This window comes from Abramis brama (genome assembly GCF_963993115.1).
Source record: "Abramis brama genome assembly, chromosome: 22".
Lineage (NCBI taxonomy): Eukaryota > Metazoa > Chordata > Actinopteri > Cypriniformes > Leuciscidae > Abramis > Abramis brama.
In genome coordinates this window covers 28423147-28445005 of record NC_139984.1, presented here as the reverse complement: position 1 = coordinate 28445005, position 21859 = coordinate 28423147, and the positions used below count along the sequence as shown (strand labels likewise).

At 37.5% G+C, this 21859-nt stretch overlaps 1 protein-coding gene across 1 annotated transcript in view; it reads right to left on the bottom strand.

Moving 5' to 3' along the window:
* Positions 1–21859, bottom strand: part of cdh24a (cadherin 24, type 2a) — an 80110-nt gene that overhangs the window by 14715 nt on the left and 43536 nt on the right. The window contains exons 5-7 of the mRNA XM_084098960.1: positions 17331–17498; positions 5135–5316; positions 779–1035 (exon numbers count right to left, since the gene is read on the bottom strand). Of these exons, the coding sequence (XP_083955086.1) occupies positions 779–1035; positions 5135–5316; positions 17331–17498 (607 nt within the window). The remainder of the gene's footprint in view (positions 1–778; positions 1036–5134; positions 5317–17330; positions 17499–21859) is intronic.

Genomic DNA, 21859 nt, shown 5'->3' with positions numbered 1-21859 from the left:
ACAATACAATTATTCTGTTTAAAAGATTTTATCTTTGTCACAACCTTTTTTCACAAACCCTTTTTGTGGCAATAGTGGAAATGCGAAAATAATGCATAGCAATTTTTACGCATAGTAGTCATGATTTATAATGAAATGGCTCTTATTTTAGAACTAGTTTTAAAAAATACAAATTCATTTTTGTATAATTAATTTTCATATTTGGGTAAAAAAAAAAAAAAAAAAAAAAAAAAAACCATACATGCAATTAATTTGAAAACTAGCACAAATAAATGGTGAAAATATTCCAAAATAGCTTTAATGTGGCCTTCATATAAAAATAAGAAAACATTTTAATCTGCTAATTTTAATATAAATACAATGTCCATGGGACATAAAAGTATAATTGAAGAAACTCAGTCATAAATACAAATACTTGTGTATGCTGATGAATTTTAAGAAAAAATGTAATTATTATTATTTTATTTTTTTAAATAAAAGTCATTAAAATCATAAAAAAGCACACACTCAAAAACTCAAAAAGTTACATTTATGGACACATTAGGTAATGAGAATCTAGGGAAAATGTGCTTAATTGTCATGAAAATAATGTCTATGTATACAAAACGTAATATTCCTAAATGTCCTAATTTTCTTTATGCAAAATATTTGCATTTTGCATTGATTTTGAGGTGAAACGTGACCTACATGTGTTCTTGTGAGATTCACCTATTTACAGTACATGTATGACTACAGTAGATAAAAGCAAACCATACTGAGGTAAAAAGAGTGTGTTTACTTTATGTTGTTACTGAGGCCTGTGTCCGGGTCCACGGCGGCCACTCTCCCCACCACACATGCCGGAGGACAGTTTTCCGACACATCGAGCCGGTAGCGAGAGCGGGAGAACCTCGGCGGCTCGTCTGCATTCAGAACCGTGATGCGCACCATAGCACGGTCCTTAAACGGACCTCGCCTGAGGAACCGCGAGTCCACGTTTGGGTTTTGCACCTCCACTGTGAAAGAGTAGGTGCTCCGCCTCTCATAGTCCACGGCCTGGTGTTGAAGATAAAAACACATCCTCATAAAACACAATTTATTGATACTCACATATGCCATCATTCTTTATACTGTGTTTTGGCACCAGAAGGCGCTACAAAATATCTTTTCATTTCAGTGAGATGTTGAAACTCCCACATACACTTCTTTTTCATTTCTGCACCCCTGTAGAAAAAAAAAAAAAACTATATAGATAGTAAAAAAAAAAAAAAAAAAAGCTATGTGTTTGGGTTTCAGCATTTCATAACTTAAACGACTGCAGGGCTTGTTCTGCTGGTATTAGGATGGAAGGAAGTCATGGATGTGGTTATATTAACATCCATGACTGCTTCAGAACTGTATTAGGGGTTATGGATGCACTTGTGACGCTGGACACGATGAGATTGGAGAACCGTAGGAGTCCACCTTCTAAGTCTCAGAAGATGCAAGCAATGTAAATTAATAAGACACATATTAAAAGCCTGTCAAGAAAGTAAACGGGGTCTATTTTGATGTCATGTTGACTTTAAAGGAGGCGTCAAGTAAAACGGGAGTGACATGAGCACACATGACCAACCATATTTACATAACATAAAGAGAATTTAAAGGTGCAGTGGGGAACGCTTCTGGCTACCGAAGCTCAATTTCATGCATTGTTGCATTCTGAAACGTAAGCATGAAAAGCACTGGCTAAGAGTTTACATCTGCATTTGCATATTTAGCGTAGTTTCTGACCAAAAGAATCAAAGAGAAAGTGGAAAATAGTCATGAAAAACTAAATAGACAAATAGATAGATAGATAGATAGATAGATAGATAGATAGATAGATAGATAGATAGATAGATAGATAGATAGATAGATAGATAGATAGATAGATAGATAGATAGATAGATGGATAGATAGATGGAGAGATAGATGGACAGACAGACAGATAGACGGACGGACGGACGGACGGACGGACAGACAGACAGATAGATAGATAGATAGATAGATAGATAGATAGATAGACAGACAGACAGACAGATAGATAGATAGATAGATAGATAGATAGATAGACAGACAGACAGACATAGATGGACGGACGGACGGACAGACAGACAGACAAACAGATGGACAGATAGATAGATAGATAGATAGATAGATAGATAGATAGATAGATAGATAGATAGATAGATAGATAGATAGATAGATAGATAGATAGACAGACAGACAGACGGAGACAAAATAACTTTATCATATACTGTCGTGATACAAGATTTGGGTCACAACACCCACTCATAACTAAGAGTATAAGTGGACTTCATGGGAAAAATAAAACATTGCAAATGTGTAGAATGTAGCGTGTGGTGACACACTGAAAGACTGTATCTAATGTGTAGTGGTGTCGCTGTACTGGAGCAGTGGGCATGAGGAGTGCTGGGAGCCACTAACACACACACACACACACACACACACACAAAACAAGCTCTGTCACTTGAACTACAGCCGTCTGTTAATCAACATCTCCACTCGCTTCCTCTCCCTTGTTACTCAGCAGCATTAGTCTCCCTTCACTCTCCCTCTATCTAATTTGCTTTTCGTATGCACTCTTTTTTCCTCATCCCCCCATGTCTCTGATTCATCTTGTTCCTCACAACCTGCTCTTTCCTGTTTTTCTTTTTATCTGCTCCTCTCCTCGTTCTGTTTGTTCTGGCTGTGTCTTTAACTAGCACACATACCTGTCATTGAAGTATTGAGTTGAGGATCAGATGGGTAAGGATCACTCACTCACTCACTCTCACACACACACAATCACACTTTTTCTCTCTCACACACACACGCGCACACGTACACGTCTTTATAAGCACTTACCAGGGCAGAAAATAGCTTGCTTTTCATTATCCAGCTTGCTTATTTTGATTCGGCAAAAAAGGTGGAATCTCTTCACTTTTCAATTAGTTACGCGTGACTTGGCACCACACAAAGTCCTTTTATGTGAAATGCACATTTTCAATCCTTGCAAAGTTTGTATTTAAATAAATGGCTCCCTGTGTGTGCTGTGATGAGGTCTCTCACTCTCACGCCGCAGGTTACATTCTCTTTCCACCAGCACTAATATGCATGTTCGCTGGCAGACGTTTGTGGTGCAGATTATCCTCATTTACATTTGAACTCAGAGTCAATTTAACTAATTTGTGATTCATTCTTCTGTACCTTCTTTCTTTGTTAAATGCTTTGCTTTTCCCTCTGCCCTCTCACTATTTAAAATAAATACAACAAAAATACAATTAAAGTTTTTAATTTTCTGAAGAAACTACAAAGCCAGTGCCAAAAGTCATTACCACAATGCTGAGGTGTTGTGGGTGGTTGCCTGGGTGTTGCTATGCAGTTGCTTAGGTGATCTGAGTGTTTTTTCATTTGTTGCTATGTGGTTGCTAGGGTGTTGCTATGCAGTTGCTAATATATTCTTAGGATTTTCAGCACACTTCTAGTGCACTAAATGGTTGCTAGAATGTTCCTATGTGGTAGTTAGGGTGTTCTGGGCGGTTGCCAGGGTGTTGCTGTGCAGTTGCTAAGATGTTGTTGCTAAGTCGTTGAAAGTGTTTTCAAGTGTTGCTTTGAGGTGGTTAAGGTTTTCAGCACATTTTTAGTGCACTAAATGGTTGCTAGAATGTTGCTATGTGGTTTCTAGGGTGTTCTGAGTGTTTTTGTTTAATGTACTGCTATGTGGTTGCTAGGGTGCTCTGGGTAGATACCAGGGTGTTGCTTTGCAGTTGCTAAGATGATTTGAGTGTTTTCAGCATGCTTCTTTGAGGTTGTTAGGGTTTTCAGCACATTGTTAGTGGACTAAATTGTTGATAGAATGTTGCTATGTGGTAGCTAGGGTGTTATGGGCAGTTGCCAGGGTGTTGCTATCTGGCTGCAAAGTTGTTCTGCATGGATTTAGAACATTGCTATGCTAGGGTGTTTTGAGCATTTTTAGCACATTGCTGTGTGGTTGCTAGTGTTTTCTGGGTGGTTTAGACTAAAGCTTTGCTAAGCAGTTGCTAGGGTGTTCTGAGTGTTTTTTTTTTGTTGTTGTTTTTTTTTAATGTTTTGCTATTTGGCGCTAGGGTGTTTTGGGTGGATGCCAGGGTGTTGCTATGCAGCTGCTAAGGTGTTCTGCATGGGTTTAGAACATTGCTATGCAAGGGTGTTTGGGTTCCCTTTCATTCGGTCACTCCAACATATGTCTCCGTTCCCTCCTTCAGAGAACAAGGGTTACCATGTATAACCGAGACGTTTTCAGCACATTTTTAGTGCACTAAATGGCTGCTAGAATGTTCCTATGTGGTAGCTAGGGTGTTCTGGGCGGTTGCCAGGGTGTTGCTATAGGGCTGCTAAGTTGTTCTGCATGGATTTAGAACATTGCCATGCTAGAGTGTTTTGATCATTTTAGCGCGTTGCTGTGTGTTTGCTAGGATTTTCCGCATTTTTACATTGTTATGTGGTTGCTTGGTGTTCTGAGTGTTTTTAATGTGTTGCTATGCAGTTGCATAGGTGTTCTGGTTGGATTAACATATTGCTAATAAAAGCTAATTCAAAATATTAATAAATACTACAGTATATAAAATATAAATAATACTAAAATAACACCGGTTGCTATGCAGTTGCTAGGGAGTGTTAAGTAGTTGCTCACTAGCCACACTCAAAAGAGCCCACCCCAATATGGCTTTTCTAACACTGTATATTTACCACACTCAACCGTTGGGATTGACTATTTGCACTGTCATTTTGCAAGTAATGAAATCGAATCCATTTGTCCAGACAGTTAATGTAATCCATATCTGGTGCAGCAACATTGGTTGCCATACTAATGTAAGCATTATGATGCCAAAAGACGTAAGAGAATGTCTGTGGAGAAAAAGAGGACAAAAAAATGGGAACGTTTGCAATCATCTTTGCTCATATGCATATTTATACATATGGTGTGTCTGAACCCACTCACTCATTCACTATTCATGCAGTTTTCACTGTTAAGACTACAAACTACTAACAGTTTTGAGTCAGATAAACCATAAAATTGGATTTAGTTCTGATTTGGGAAGCATGGAAGAAAACAGCATTACTGTAGGTATTTCTGTTTCACCACTCCCACCTTGTTTAACAAAATCACTGCCTCTTGGTTCAATCCAGTTATGTTGAAAGTGTCCCCTGCCTCTCCGTCCACGATCGTAAAGTCCATCCGTGCGTTTTCACCCAGGTCTGCATCTGTTGCTGAGAGCCGACCGATCTCCACCCCGGGGACGGCCAACTCAGACACCGAAAACGACCACATACCTAAAGGAGACAGAGATCGAGAGGGTGAAGTAAATAATCAGGCAAAACATGCCGATAACATAAAATTAGAACATCATCATTAATCTCATCAGATACGCAAGGCAAGCCCCCTACAGCCATCCAACAGCTTTTCAAATCCATTTGACCTCTACCCAAAATTAGACTTCCATAAAAAGACACTGCAAAAAAAACTTGCCTTTTGTTCACATAGAGATTTTTTCTGCAGTTTAATAACTGGCTCTACAGTCTTTGTATGCAGCGGCTATATCATGGGCCAAAAATGAAAGAAGAAAAAACCTGCCTGAGTCTGTTTAAACCTAATTAGAGACAGCAAATAACACAGGCAATCTACTGCATTCCATAACAGAATGAAAAGTGTTTCTCATCTCACACTAGAGACACACATCATATCTTATACCATGATCAATCACAGTAATAAAAACAAATGTGTTGCCAAAGGGTTCTGAGTTAACTTTTATTTGGATATTAGGGGGTTTTGGGTGGTTGCTTACCGGATCAAGTCAAAGAAGTGATATTCTGGACCCAAAATATGGTTTGGGTGCCGCTACAATGCATGTCTGAATTTTTCCATCCGTTTTATCATCCACAAGGCAAAAGTCATACTGTATGTCTGACTGCTGACAAAAGTAACAGTGCACCTCTCCTCAACAAGACATACGGGGTCATTTGCCCATAGCACAAACATATGAGTTATGCTCCTTAAATTTATTTTACTTAGTTCTTTAATTTAGATTGGTTTCTTAGTTTAGTTATTTTAATTGAATCAATCTCTAATTTTCAAATATGAGTAACAATAACTGTGATGTAAGCGCCACTATGGATGGATGGATGGATGGATGGATGGATGGATGGATGGATGGATGGATGGATGGATAGATAGATAAATAGATAGATCACTCCAGTACTGCTACACAAACACTAAAATGATGAATTCCACAAATTCCAAACATGCTTTTGGAAAGAGAATTTCAAAGAGACAGGATTGAAAAGGTCCAAGAAGAGAGTGTGATAGAAATATAAAGCAGGACACTGATGATTCCTTGCTTCTTTTAAGAGCCAAATTTGCTCCAGAACAGAAAATGAATCATGCAAACAACAAAGGCTGAGACAGTGTGATTCACCAGAGGCAGTTTGTGCCAGCTAATAACTCCTAACATTCATTAAAGCTGAGTGCAGCCAAGAGAAGATGATCACAGAAACACACTGTGGGAATACAATATGGCTTCTTTGCACAGTGTATTATCACTGTGTATTATTCTGAGGAGGAGAAAGGGATGAGGAGAGATTAGGGGAGAGATAGAAAGAAACAAAAGAGGGAACAGCAGCAGGAGAGCCGGCAAACGAACGGAAAAGGAGGCAGAAAGAGTGTATTCATGTAGGAGGGAGAGGGAGGAAGATGTATTGTTGGTCTCCAAGCTGTATCTTTTAGCTGTGATTTTGCTGCGTACTGATGCAGAAAGCTCTGAACTTTAAATGAAATATTAATCGCGTGGATTTTGAAGAGAGAATCCATCGGGAAGGCGGATAGTCCCTGCACTCCACAGACAGACCGAAGCCCTCTGAAAGAAACGTAACACAGATTAACATTATCTCTGGAACGCTGATAATAGTCAAGAGCATCATCAGCACCGTAATCCACTTTATAATTATGATAAGCACTATATACCGTAATCGTTTCTCAGAGGGCCAACAACAGGCAATCGTCGTAGCGTTCGCCATCAAAGATCATTGTTGTGTTTGGAATAAATATCACTAATCATTGGCTATTATACTGTTTGAGTATACTTTAGGGCACATCACTAGCCCCAAGGATGAGTCGCATTATTTAATATTACACAACATTACTGTCTTTACGGTATTTTTGATCAAATAAATGCTGCCTTGGTGAGCAGAAGAGACATTAAAAACTCTTGAACGGTGTGGTTTACAGTGTTTAAATAAAACTGTGTTATCTGGTTAAGCCTAATGTCATAGATAATGTATATGTTAAAAAGTTTAAGGTCTGTAAGATTTCTGTAATGTTTTTGAAAGTCTCTTCTGTTCACCAAGTCTGCCACAAATCAAAATACAGTAAAAACAGTAACATTGTAAAGTATTATTACAATTTAAAACAACTGTTTTCTGTGTGAATGTATTGCAAAATGTATTTACTGTATTCCTGTGAATTTTCAGCATCATTACTCCAGTCTTCAGTGTCACATGATCCTCCAGGAATCATTCTACTATAATGATTTGCTGCTCAAGACACATTTATTATTATTATCAATGTTGAAAACTGAAACTGATACATTTTTTCAGGATTCTTTAATGAATAGAAAGTTCAAAAGAACAACATTTATTTAAAATAGAAATATTTTCCAACATTATAAATGTCACTTTTGATTTAGATTATTGTAAACACTTTATATAATGGATTTTATACTTTAAGATTAAAAGTCTAGGCCTGGGACCAGGGTAATACAATAAAATCAACATATAAAAGTCATTTGAAAGGCAGCAAAAATAAATTATGAAGGTATGGTCAAGTTTCCAAGACAATATTTTTGAAATCATTTTTTTTTTTTTTTAATCAATCCCTGCGACATTAAAGTGCCTGAAACTGAAGAAACACCCACATATGACAAGTTTAAAGATTAAAGGTCACTCTACAATTTGCTTCTTGCTAGTCAGCAGTGGTATTAGAGGTCTATTTTTCCAGAAGAGACAGAAACAGAGCATTTTAAACACAAACATCTGCTAAATGTGTATTTCGTGTAGCTACACTAGTCTAAAAGCTAACAAGCACACATTAAAAGACACAAAACTCTAATTCTGAGTTCACGGGGTCAACATCTTTGTTGTTGTAAACAATGCTGCTTGCTTCCTTGTTTCAGACTAACGAGGTGGAAAACGAGCAAGCGAGCAGCGATCCGGAACCAAACCCGGCAAATGCAACAAACACAAGCATTTTAATCTTTTCTGTAAACTTCAGAAAGTTTAGACAAACCCGAAAAAGTATGCTGGGAATCACTCAAAAACTAGAAGGGAAAAACAGTTTGTTGGCGTCTGTATTTTTTAACAGGGAAGAAGAAAAAAAAAATTTCTTTACACTTTTAGAAGCATAACAGTTCTTTATTGGCATCTATGATTCCATTAAGAACCTTCAATATCCCTGGAATATTTCCATTCCAAAAAAGGTTCTTTATAATGGAAAAAGAAGGGGTGGGCAATATGACCAAAATCTTATTTCACGATAACGATATATATCACGATATACTGTACTTACTTTTTTGCTTTAAATAAGGTTTTTATGATATAAAAATATTTGATTCCATTCATATTTCATCATTCTTGTCACCATTTTCAATATCACAAAAAACTAATACTAGGCTAAGAAAAAAAACCTCTCAAGCTTACTGAAGACAAGTAAACAGTGATAAAGAAAGAGCAAAGAAAACAAAGACACAAATTAAATAGACTTACCTGAACAACTTCAAGCACTAGAAATAAGAAATACTACATAAATTGTTTTAAATTGTACTCCATAAATAAGTTTTTATATATCAAATATATAAAGAAGCATAGCATAGTCTTCACTGTGTAAATTAAATATACATGTATTCTTATTAAAGTTATAAAGTGATTCCAGTCAAGAAAAGAGAGATTTTCAAATTTTTTGTTGTTTGATTAACATTAATTACGACAGCAGGTATATTAGGCTGCTGTCACTTTAAGACCGACTGCAAGGATCCAATATACTTATACATTTTCTTTCTCAACTGTTTACATTCACTTAAGACATTAATGACTGTGTTTACTTGCAAAGACATGGTCACTTCGACACATAAGTATGTGTATTTAACCGTTCAAGCCCAATAATTTGGCAAAAAGCTCTCACGCTCTATGACAGTGCTGAGAAACAGTCTCTCAGAGAACGCGTACATATAGCGAAATAAGTTGTCTGACGCTGCTAACTGAGCTTCAATGGTTTAAATTCACTTGTATTTAAACCGCAATACTTAAAACACATGCAAACGATAAGCTTTTGTGACTGCGTATCAATGCATTAGATTATTAAAAATGTTCTTCACACTAAGAAAAATAATGGTTCTTTTAAGAAATGTTCACTGAAAGGTTCCTCAATAGCCGCGTTTCCATTACCCTTCAAATTTTGCAAATTGAAATTGAAAATACACCCAATGGAAACACGTCACTTTCGCAAAAACTCCCATATATCGCAAAAAAGGTTTTATGCCCGCATGCGGTGGTTTTTCAGGCAATTCGAAAAAGGATTAGGCCACTTAACACAGATGGCGCGGTATGTTTAGACAGAAGATGAGACAGAGTTCTTTATTAAAGGTGCTCTAAGCAATGTTGGGTGGCGTCGCTTCTTGTTGACGTTCGAAGTATTGTCAAACAAAACGGAGGCTAGCTCGACCCTCCCTCCTCCTCCTCCTCATCCCGTCCCCTCCCCCTCCCTTCTGTGCTTCCTGAAACAGGCTTTTCCGGTGTAAATTCTGGTTTTTGCTTTTTCCTTCTCCTTTTCCCTCTTCTTTGCTATTTGTTCATTGGAACGTCGTCTCTTTGGTCGTGTGTCGGCCATATGAAAATTCAAGAGAATATAATTCTAACGTTAGTCTAGACCCCCCAACCCCCACCCCCAAATCATTCTTGTCGGTTATTGGCCGGAACACTGTTTGTTATGTTTCGTGGTCCAGGCTGGGCCAGCTTGTTTTTGTTGCCATTTGTAGAGCCTGGGCTGTCTACAGAGACCGCGTTTCTTTACAGTGTGTTCAGGGGACAGGCAGCTAGCGGATAGTGAGGAGATGTTTGCTGTCTGTGACAAAAAATGTTTCAGCCTAAATAGACCTTTAAACAAAAGTATTACAGGAATACTGGATTCTAACAAATAAATGCCACAATTACAGTATGAGGGAGAAACACCTCGTATGTGCCGCTCCAAGTATAAGGGCCTTTCCTTGCCATTAATGCTTGAATAACATGCATACGTCTTCTTTGATTAAAAATAATGGCTAGTGCGGTGGCTGGGATATACATAAACCTACCAACATCCGTCGCCATGATTTTTGGAATGACTTATCGCAAGAGGAAAAAATTACGTTTTAGTCGCATAACATCGGTTAATGGAAACACCGTCATTTCACAATCGTTTTTTATCAACATTTCGAAAATATCGCTAGTTTTGCTAAGTTTTACGCAAATCTGTAATGGAAACGCGGCTAATGGCACAGAAATGGTTCTTCTAAGGCATCGCTGCAAAAGACCCTATTTGGAACCTTTATTATCAAGAGTTTTTGCGGGTGTTTTACAGAAGCTTTGAGCTGTTCTGGATGGTGATTTATATCGCCAAAATGAGCAGAACTGTTGAACTTGGAGGGCCGCTTTGAGTTACGAGTCTCAGACTCGCGCCAACTCGCCGGACCTCTCTTGCTCAGAGGTGACTCAGATGCTGTGAATGGCTTCAGGCTTTGTTTACTCACTCGCACACGCATTTATTAAAGTCGACAGATATGGACTGACAGAAACCCATAAGCCTTATCAAATCCACAGTCACTCAAACTCACCTCTCAAATTTTGATATCTCACACACACAGCACATACCGCAAGCGTCCTATTTACAGACAACATCAAATACTTCATCCACATGTACACACAGATGCTTCCCACCCCCACGACACCTAACCACACTTTCATATCTCTCCTTCAAACACCCAGCGCTGAGGTTTTTAGCACTTCGAGAAAGCTGCACGGAGAATGAAAGCAGTCATCACGGGTCAGTGGGCACAAGGCTTGTTTGAGAGATTCAGCAACACTTTTCACAATACTGTGAATCAGTTCCTGCTGAGAGACGGGATTCAATCCACACACCAGAAAACAACGTCCGTAACACACAGGCCAGACCTGGAAATAAAGCACAGCTTCCCGAGAGACGTGCAGGATAAGGTTAAGATGCTCAGTGACTTCACTCTGTGATCATTGTCAGATCCTGTAGGATCATCACACACAATCACTGGCGCAAAAATACACAGTTCAGATGGCTTCCTAATCTCATGCACCTGATTTAACTCACTGGAAAAGCCTAAAAGATCAGATTTTTTTCCTTTAAAGCAAATTTAATCAGGGATCATACTCATAAGGCTATTTTCAATCATGCAAGTACAGCTATCTATTTCAATGGAGAAACACCAACATTTGCATACTTATTTAATTATTTAAAATCTGGAATGAAATCTGACAACGATGGCATCTTTTTTAGCTTAAATCACACACAAAAATCAGTATTTTTCATGCTGGTCTATGGGCATGCACATTCTAGAGTAAACAAACAGGCGACTGTCTCTTTTAATCGTAAAACTTAATACTCAATATAAATTCAGTTTACACTACACCATTCAAAAGTTTGGAATCTGTTTTTGTAAGAAGTATCTTGTGCTCACTACGGCTGCATTTGTGACCCGTGCTGGCAAAATGAGTCGGAATGAGCACATTTTCAAAAATGAGTTTTTGTTATTTTCACATTCTCTATTAAAAAACCTTCAAAATGATGTATGGTTTGTTGGAATCAAAAAAATATTACTGAGCTACACCTGTTTGAAGTCGATACAGTCAGCAAACTCAATTTTGAGAAAAATCGAGTTAAAGGTTCCAAAACAAAATCACCAAGCAACCATATCTTAAATCCCTGGTAATATCACCAAATTTGGCACACACCAAGTCAAAACCAAATATCTATAGGAAAAATATATATTCAACTTCCTTTCCATGAGACCAACAGACAGTCCGACCTACTGTACAGCACGGATCATGTAATATAATGTTTTACATCAGATGTTTTTCCCCAACAGTTAACCCAACGTTCACTTAAGACATAACAGATAATGTTTGCGTAAATACTCACTAGACAGATATTTTGAAATACTGTAATTCTGTGTATATGTGTAAATCGGGATCGCTTTGAAAGATCGTTTTGTTTAAATAAGAAAATTAGTTCTCATTAGACTCATGCCATTGAGAAATTACTATGAATATTCACAAAGTTGAAATGCTGCGCTTTACAACAATACCAAACTTGTGCTGAGAGGAAAATTTGATTTACCACTTTTTAAACATTTTTTAACGTGTGTCCCCACATCTTATTTATAGCCCTTTTTGTCATTTATTATATTGGACAGTGGAGGAATAGAGAGAAAGAAGAGGAACAGGATCAGAAATAAATCATGCAGGCCGTATTTGAACCAGTATTTCTGTGATCATGCAGTTCAGTTCTCATATGTGCAAATGAGCACATCAGCTGAACTCAGAATATCATACTCTTATGATCTATCCCGTATCTGTATATGCCAGAAATAGTAACCGCAGTAGTATGCTCTCTATCCATTGTATATCACTGTGTGACATTATAACTGATTAATTCTCTTCTGTGCAACGAAAGAGTGGGTGTCTCTTTAAAGCCGACAGATGATTACAAATTTAATTGACTTAATTACATGATATGCTACTTTAAATGATTTGATGTATTCATTAAACAAATTAATTTCATTAAATGCATATCCCTTATTTTACGGGTGCATAAACGCATCCTTATTTTGTTTATGTCGCCAAGTTTCGGTAAAGCAGTGTACTAAAAGCAAATAACAAATAGCGCAAAACAAAATGGTCAGTTTAGTCTGGAAAATCCACCGTCACACTCATTTAGAAGAATCAAGTTGTCATGAAACTGCTCAGAGACACGAAGGGAGAGATCCAAGTGCAGCTTTTATTGAAGGGGTAATCCAAAGGCGTAATCAAAAGTACTGGCAAAGGGTCAAAACACAGGTAGGCAGTCCAAACAAACAAATAAAGAAACAAACTAACAAAACAGGCAGGGACCAGAGGCAAGAGAGTAATCCAGGGACCAGGGCGAGAAATTCAAAAACCAGACAAGAAACCAGGGAAAATGCTCGGAAATGCAGACTAACAGTACAACAAGACTTCGCAGTGAGTGAATGAATGAACATGGTATAAATAGACAGACTAACAGGATGAGACAGGTGAATGCAATCAGGGAATGAGGTACAGGTGAATGTGATCAGTGATGAGTCCAGGCAGTGAGTTATGGGAACTGTAGTTTGTGAGTGAATAGGAGAGTCTTATGTGGAGTGCCCTCTGGTGGCTCTCAAGGGCACTCCAGCTGGTGATCGTTACACAAGTCAGTCAAGTTAAATGCTAACACAAAATATTAAACAAAGCTCATTTGTACAATATTTCTACAATGTGACCAGTTTAGTTCGATTAGAGAACAAATGGCTGATATATACCGGTTTGTTTTTTTGTAAATCAAATACATAGTAATTCTAATCAATCACAGTATTCTGATTCCTGAACGAATATGACACAGTTCTTTGTAGCAAATCAAATACATACAGCGGCAGCACAACCATGCTACTCCGATTGCCAAATGAATGACTCTAATGAGTTGGTTCTTTTAGGTGAAACAAAACTATAGAGTGCGATCAATGTGTTACCCAAAACGAATGACTCTTACGAGACGGTTCTTTTAATGAATAGTTCAAAAAGACAATTAACTGGTTTGTTATCAGTGCTAAGAGACCCCCAAGAATTAACAAAAAAATTTAACACTTTTTTTTTTTTTTACTTGGAGGGTCCAGTACTGCTTCTTTTAATTATAAATCCAGGAAAGGGGGGGGGGGAAATATCTCAATTTAATGCTCTGGCATGTTTTTTTTAATTATCTAATTTTTTAATTGGCCTTATAGGCTGTAATTTTTAAGCATGGACTAGTGGGTCATGCACAGTTTTAATATTTTAATATTTAATATTAGTTGAGCAGTATTGGGTGTTAATGAAGTTTTTATTTTATGATTTTTACTTGATATGCTACATTAAAGCAAACTTTATTTTTCATATTACAAACTTTATAAACTTTTTTTTTTTTTAACTGGGTAACCAGCGGCAGTGAATTATGCATAATTTAATGTTTTTAAAATGTGCAAAATCCATCAACAACCACAACCAATCTTAGACCAGCCTCCTTTTTGTGTCACCTCATTAATCAAAACAGCCATAAGTGCTGATTAGTCTATGGAAGACCCTTTTTACTTCCCATAACATGAAGTCAGTGTGAATTGTATTACAAACACGATAACATAAATGCATTACCATTTCATCTTCAGATGCAAATATCTTCTTCATATTCATGACAGCAAATTCCCTATAAATTTGAGAGATGGTGCTCTCTCATAGTAATTGGATGCAGTGGTTGCAGATTCAGGATTACACTCAGATGGTAAGATGAGACAAATTCATCACTCCATTAGGTTTTAAACTGCTGTTGGCTTTAAATCACAAACCTATGGGGCTAATATAGAGTTTAAAGTATGAATAGCTAGCACAGTAAAAAAATAAATTATTTAATGCATTTTGAAATTTCTGTATTGCCGTTATTGATGCTCAAGAAGGCAACATGCCATATTAAACAACCAAGTGTATGTAAAACTTATAAACAAGATATTTATGTGAATATTTATGTCTTCTATATACATCTTTTCAGGGCAGAACAGGACATTTTTGTGAAAGAAACAAACAACAGTTGGTTTAAACGCTTGTGATTAGAGAGATTGATTCAGGGAGCCGATGAACACGAGTAAATCTATAATTGAAGCACATCAAATATGATACGCCGCAAAATTCAACTAATAGTATTACACATTTCAAGGGAAATAATCTATTTCGCAAAATTCTGACTGGGGATACGATTTATGCGGCTAAGTAATTGTGTACGTCATGACTCTCTAGTGTACGACTGATAAGATCGCATCCCAATCAGACAGAATATAATACAGCAGACGCAAGTCAGTCCCTCATGTCTTGACATCACACCCACAGTCTCCAAACCACCACTCACGTCTTTGAGCTGTCAATCAATTACAGCAATAAGACCACATCCGCAGCATGAATAGTATGCGTGTAATAAGCTTGCTGCGGCTAACAAGTGGACAGAAGTGCAGTCAGGAAAATAGGACAGAGAGACTTAAAGCAGAAGAGAAATAATGCATGAATCCATTTCAAAAGGTTACATCATGTCACACACAAATCTGAACGCCCACATGTCTTCTCTTCCTGCTGGTTAGTCTAACCGCGGACGTGGAAACAGCGCTTGTGATGTTAGCAAACAGTGCACTGTGTGTCATTACCAGCTAATGGACAGCGTACAGCGTACATGCTGATAGGGATATGAAAAGCCCACACCACAACTCCTTGATCTTTAACAAAATATCTACTGAATTCTGAGTTCATATTCTCAGAAACTAAATTAGACTAGAACAGACCAAAACAGACTGGAACAGAACAGAGAACACTAGGTGAGACTGAGAGCAGAATATGATAGACTAGACTAGAACATAATATATATATATAAAAATATAAAAAATAACGACTTTATTCAACTATTGATTTTCTTCTGTGTGGGCCTCTGACTGAGTTCACGAGAGCGCTACGACACATGCGCGAGGACTGAGAAGATGACGCTCACGATCATTTGATGGGAAAGTGTGAGGATATTTTGTGGCATTGGTAAGGCACTTTTACGTTTTCTCGTTGGTTTCTCACGATTCGGACATCCAGGAAATGCACACTTTAGAACCATTTTAAACACTACATCGAGACCCATCTATGTCATCTTCTTCTTTTCTTTTGTTTTTGCGCACAAAAAGTATTCTCTTCGCTTGATAAACTTAAGGTTTATCACTTAAGGTAGTCACTTGGACTATTTTAACGATGTTTTTACTAACTTTTCTGGACCGGCAGAATGAAACTGCCTAGAAGCTTATGAAGTAGTGAGACAGCTCTCAGATTTCATCAAAAATATCTTAATTTGTGTTCCGAAGATGAACGAAAGTCTTACGGGGCTGGAACAACATGAGGGTGAGTAATTACTGACAGAATTTTCATTTTTGGGTGAACTAACCCTTTAAATTTACTAGTCTAGATAGACCAGACATGCTAGACTAGAACATAATACAATAAAATTAAATAGAGTAACCAAGTATAGCAGATTAGATTATCAGAATAGAATAGAATAGAATAGAATAGAATAGAATAGAATAGAATAGAATAGAATAGAATAGAATAGAATAGAGCAGTGTAGTGGAGTAGAGCATATATGATCCTTCATAGAATGGAATAGAACAGTAAAGTGAAGTAGATTAAAGCAGATAGACTAGACTAGAATATAACAGAGTACACTAGACTGGACTAGAATAGACCAGACCAAAGTAGACTAAAACTAGAATAAAACAAAGCTTAGTCAATTACACTTGACTAGACTATGACAGATGACAATAAACTTAAATAGCGTAATAAAGTACAGCAGATTAGATTACAACAGAATAGAATATCTTAAATAGAACATAATGGAATAGAACAGTAAAGTGGAATTGATTTACAAGTCTACAACATAGACTACAACAGAGTAAACCAGACTAGACTAGACCAGATTAGACAACTAGACAGATTACTACAAATTAAATAGAGTAATAAAAGTACAGCAGATTAAATTACAACAGAACAAAACAGAATAGAATAGAATAGAATAGAATAGAATAGAACATAATTTAATAGAATAGAATAGAATAGAATAGAATAGAATAGAATAGAATAGAAAGGTGGAGTTGAGCATATATGATCCTTCATAGAATGGAATAGAACAGTAAAGTGAAGTAGATTAAAGCAGATAGACTAGACTAGAACAGAGTACACTAGACTGGACTAGAATAGACCAGACCAAAGTAGAATAAAACTAGAATAAAACAAAGCTTAGTCAATTACACTAGACTAGACTTTGACTAGACTATGAATAGAACAGAACAGAACAGAACAGAATAGAACAGAATATAATAGAATAGAATAGAACAGAATAGAACAGAAGAGTGAAGTGGATTACAGTAGACAGACGTGTTTGGAGGTTCTGGAGCAGAGCTGGTTGTGTGACTCACTTTGAGTGAAGCGCGGTGGGTTGTCATTGACGTCACTGAGGTGCACAGTGATAGTGGTGGTCCCTGTCAGACCCCCCTGATGGCCGCCCATGTCTCTTGCCTGGAGCACCACATGGTACTGCGCCTGAGCTTCTCTGTCCATATCTGGGACCGCCGTGCGAACTATACCTGCAGAGACACAGAGAGAGAGACAGGAGCAGATCACACACAGTCACAGCATACCTCACTTTGGCAATACTGAGCAATTTTCATGCCAGTGAGTTAATTAGGTTAAACTGAAGTGAATTAAAAGGAATCACATTGAACATCCTACACCATCACACTGCTGGGAAGGATACAGATCTGACTACTTGACTAATGGGTCAAACTAATCTTACAGTGGATGGAACAGTCACTGCGTTTTGAATTTGGGGTCGGTATGATTTTGTTTAATGTTTTTAAAAGAAGTGTCTTTTGCTCACCAAAGCTGCATTAATTTGATCAAAATAACAGTAAAAACAGTGACACTGTAAAATATTATTTATGCCATGACAACTCTCTGAGTGTTTGGCAGGGTAAAGAATGTGACAATGTTGATATGTTTGGTTGTGACAATGTTGATATATTTTGCACTTCCTGCTCAGCTACTGTTCGGACGCTCTTGCTTACTGCTCCGCGCGTTGCTCTATCGCTTTTACATTTTATCTCCTATTTTTTTATATTTTATTTCCTTTATTTTATTTCCTTTTATCACCTAATTTTAACTTCAGCAAATCAGCACAGTGCTTATCTGCAGACTCTGTTGATTTTCTCCTTGATTCCTTTAACTCAAAAGTTAAAACTGTAATTGATGATATTGCTCCTGTTAAAGTCAGGAAGAAGAGTGGCAGACAAAAAGCACCTTGGAGAAACTCAACAGCAGTGCAAAATATGAAAAGACAATGCAGAAAAGTAGAGCGCATGTGGCGGAAGACAAAACTTGTAGTCCATTATAACATCTACAAAGACTGCATCCATGCTTTTAATATGGAACTAGGCAAAGCTAGACAGACTTTCTTCTCAAATATTATAAACAGTAATTTAAACAACACACGCACTCTTTTTGCTACTGTAGAGAGACTGACAAACCCCCCAAGCCAGATTCCCAGTGAAATGCTCTCAGACAACAAGTGCAGTGAGTTTGCTTCTTTCTTCTCTGAGAAAATCAATAATATCAGAAAGGTGATCAGCACATCCTTGAGTTGCCCTGGGGTTAGACAGATCAGACCACCTGAGAAAGTAGTTACTATGTCTGACTTCAAAGAAATTGATGGCAAAATTTTGGAAGAAACCGTACAGCACCTTAAAACATCAACCTGCGCCCTTGACACACTTCCCACATCTTTTTTCAAAAGTGTGTTAAACAGTTTAGAAGCAGATCTTCTAGAAGTGGTAAATGCCTCACTTCTCTCTGGGAGTTTTCCAAACTCCCTGAAAACTGCAGTTGTCAAGCCCCTCCTGAAAAAGAACAATCTGGATAAGACCATATTAAGCAACTATAGACCGATCTCAAATCTTCCTTTCATAGGCAAGATCATTGAAAAAGTTGTCTTCAATCAGCTGAACAAATTCTTATGCTCGAATGGATACTTTGACAATTTTCAATCTGGTTTCCGACCGCACCGCACCACAGCACAGAGACAGTGCTCATAAAGATAATAAACGATATTCGCTTAAATACTGATTCAGGCAAATTATCAGTGCTCGTACTACTCGACCTCAGTGCTGCATTTGACACTGTCGATCATAACATACTTCTTGACAGGCTGGAAAACTGGGTGGGGCTTTCTGGGATAGTCCTAAAATGGTTCAGGTCATACTTAGATGGGAGAGGTTATTATGTGAGTATAGGAGACCATAAGTCTGAGTGGACATCCATGACATGCGGAGTCCCTCAAGGCTCAATTCTTGCGCCACTCCTGTTCAACCTGTATATGCTCCCAATGAGCCAAATAATGAGAAAGAACCAAATTGCATACCACAGCTATGCAGACGATACACAGATCTACTTAGCCCTATCGCCTAACGATTACAGCCCCATTGACTCCCTGTGCCAATGCATTGACGAAGTCAACAGTTGGATGTGTCAAAACTTTCTTCAGTTAAACAAAGACAAAACTGAAGTTATTGCATTTGGAAACAAAGATGAAGTTCTCAAGGTGAACGCATACCTTCACTCTAGGGGTCAAACAACTAAACATCAAGTCAGGAATCTTGGTGTGACACTAGAGTCAGACCTTAGTTTTAGTAGTCATGTCAAAGCAATAACTAAATCAGCATACTATCATCTAAAAAATATTGCAAGAATTAGATGCTTTGTTTCCAGACAAGACTTAGGCAAGGCAAGGCAAGGCAAGGCAAGTTTATTTATATAGCACATTTCATACACAGTGGCAATTCAAAGTGCTTTACATAGAAGAAATTAAAATAATAAAAAGAAATAAGAATAATTACAACAGTTTATAAAAATAAAAATAAAATACAGTACAGTACAAACAGTCGGACGAACATTGGCACAGTGCTCATTCTTTAAATGCATAGCTACCCAGCTGGCATTTTAACGTAGAGTCAGCGTTGAATCAACGTCAGGTGTCAGTGTTGGATAACCGTTGGATTTTGTTTAGATTTTGCAAATCTAATCAACGTTGAAATAGCAACGTCATTCCAACGTCAATCTAATCAACGTTGAAATAGAAACGTCATTCCAACGTCAATCTAATCAACGTTGAAATAGCAACGTCATTCCAACGTCAATCTAATCAACGTTGAAATAGAAACGTCATTCCAACGTCAATCTAATCAACGTTGAAATAGCAACGTCATTCCAACGTCAATCTAATCAACGTTGAAATAGCAACGTCATTCCAACGTCAATCTAATCAACGTTGAAATAGCAACGTCATTCCAACGTCAATCTAATCAATGTTGAAATAGCAACGTCATTCCAACGTCAATCTAATCAACGTTGAAATAGAAACGTCATTCCAACGTCAATCTAATCAACGTTGAAATAGCAACGTCATTCCAACGTCAATCTAATCAACGTTGAAATAGCAATGTCATTCCAACGTCACGTTTCTCAACATAGGTGAATTCGCCAACGTTGAATCAATATTGATTTTAGTTTAGATTTTGCAAATCTAATCAACGTTGAAATAGCAACGTCATTACAACGTCACGTTTCTCAACATAGGTGAATTTGCCAACGTTGAATCAATATTGATTTTAGTTTAGATTTTGCAAATCTAATCAACGTTGAAATAGCAATGTCATTACAACGTCAATCTAATCAACGTTGAACAGTCAGCTAGGAAGAAGCCAATTGGTCAAAGCAAGACCAGGAAGAAGATTAATAAAGACATTTCACTGACGTAAGAAACATGCTTTATTGCATGGCTGCAAGTGTGCCAACATTTCACACAACATCATTTTACACGTGTCCAACTTTAACCTTTAGAAAAACGGCCCAAACATTGGGCAACATTGAACACGGCTGGTTAAATCTTCCCTTCTTGTTACTTCTTTCTGCCACCGCCACCTATCCTCTCTGGTGCATATTTCAAGTATTTGGCCATGTATTCATCTGCTTTTGTTGTAGTTGTATCAAATGAGCTCAAGACAGCGTCTGATGAGGGGGGGAAAAACAGATCAGTATTAGCAAACGTTAACCTCTCAAATTAAAATATTTTGCAAATATCAACTTTTGTGGAATTACCAATGTTTCAAGTATATAAATTAGTATTGATCAATGTGCAAGGTCATTGATAATCATGTGCTTGGGCAAGCAACAAAAGGCAGTTGGTAGTAACCAGTGCTGCCGGTAGAGAAGTTAGTCTAGAGCCCAGAATGGAGTACTGTATATAATATTTGAGCATGCTCTGTAGAGTCCTCCAACTAAAATGATTTCTTCATTTCTTATGAATTATTATTCTGCTTACTATATTCAATTATTTAAAACACTGTTACAAAACTACTATGTTAAAGCAAACTCACCACAGATTATCTTGTAGAGACGGGTCTTCATGAAGGCAACCTTCCCACTTCTTCCTCTGAGGCTCATTATGGCCATCATTTTGTTTGTCATAGTTCTGCCATGGTTAAACAGATTTATATTAGAATATTATATTGCAATCAAGTTCATTATGAAAATGTAGCAGAGAGTGAGTAAGTGGGTGTGTGGGGGGAGTGCATGACAGTATATGACAGGGAACATCACTGTAAACTAATGCAAAAAAGGAACATAAAGTTACTTACACAGCCATTGACTTCTTCACATGGTCTGCAGCATCAACGCCTCCCAACATCTTCAGATGTTTACTCGGAAAAGAACAAGAAACAAGAAATTAAAATTATAACCAGAAAATGTGGTCAGAGTCAGACCTCCACAAAGCAGGCACATGATGAGGACGAGGAGTTTGTAGTGGTCACCAAAGTGAACAAGCCAATTGTCATAATGAAACTTTGCCAGCACTTTACAAGATTAATTATTTAAAACTTAGCCTACCAGTTCT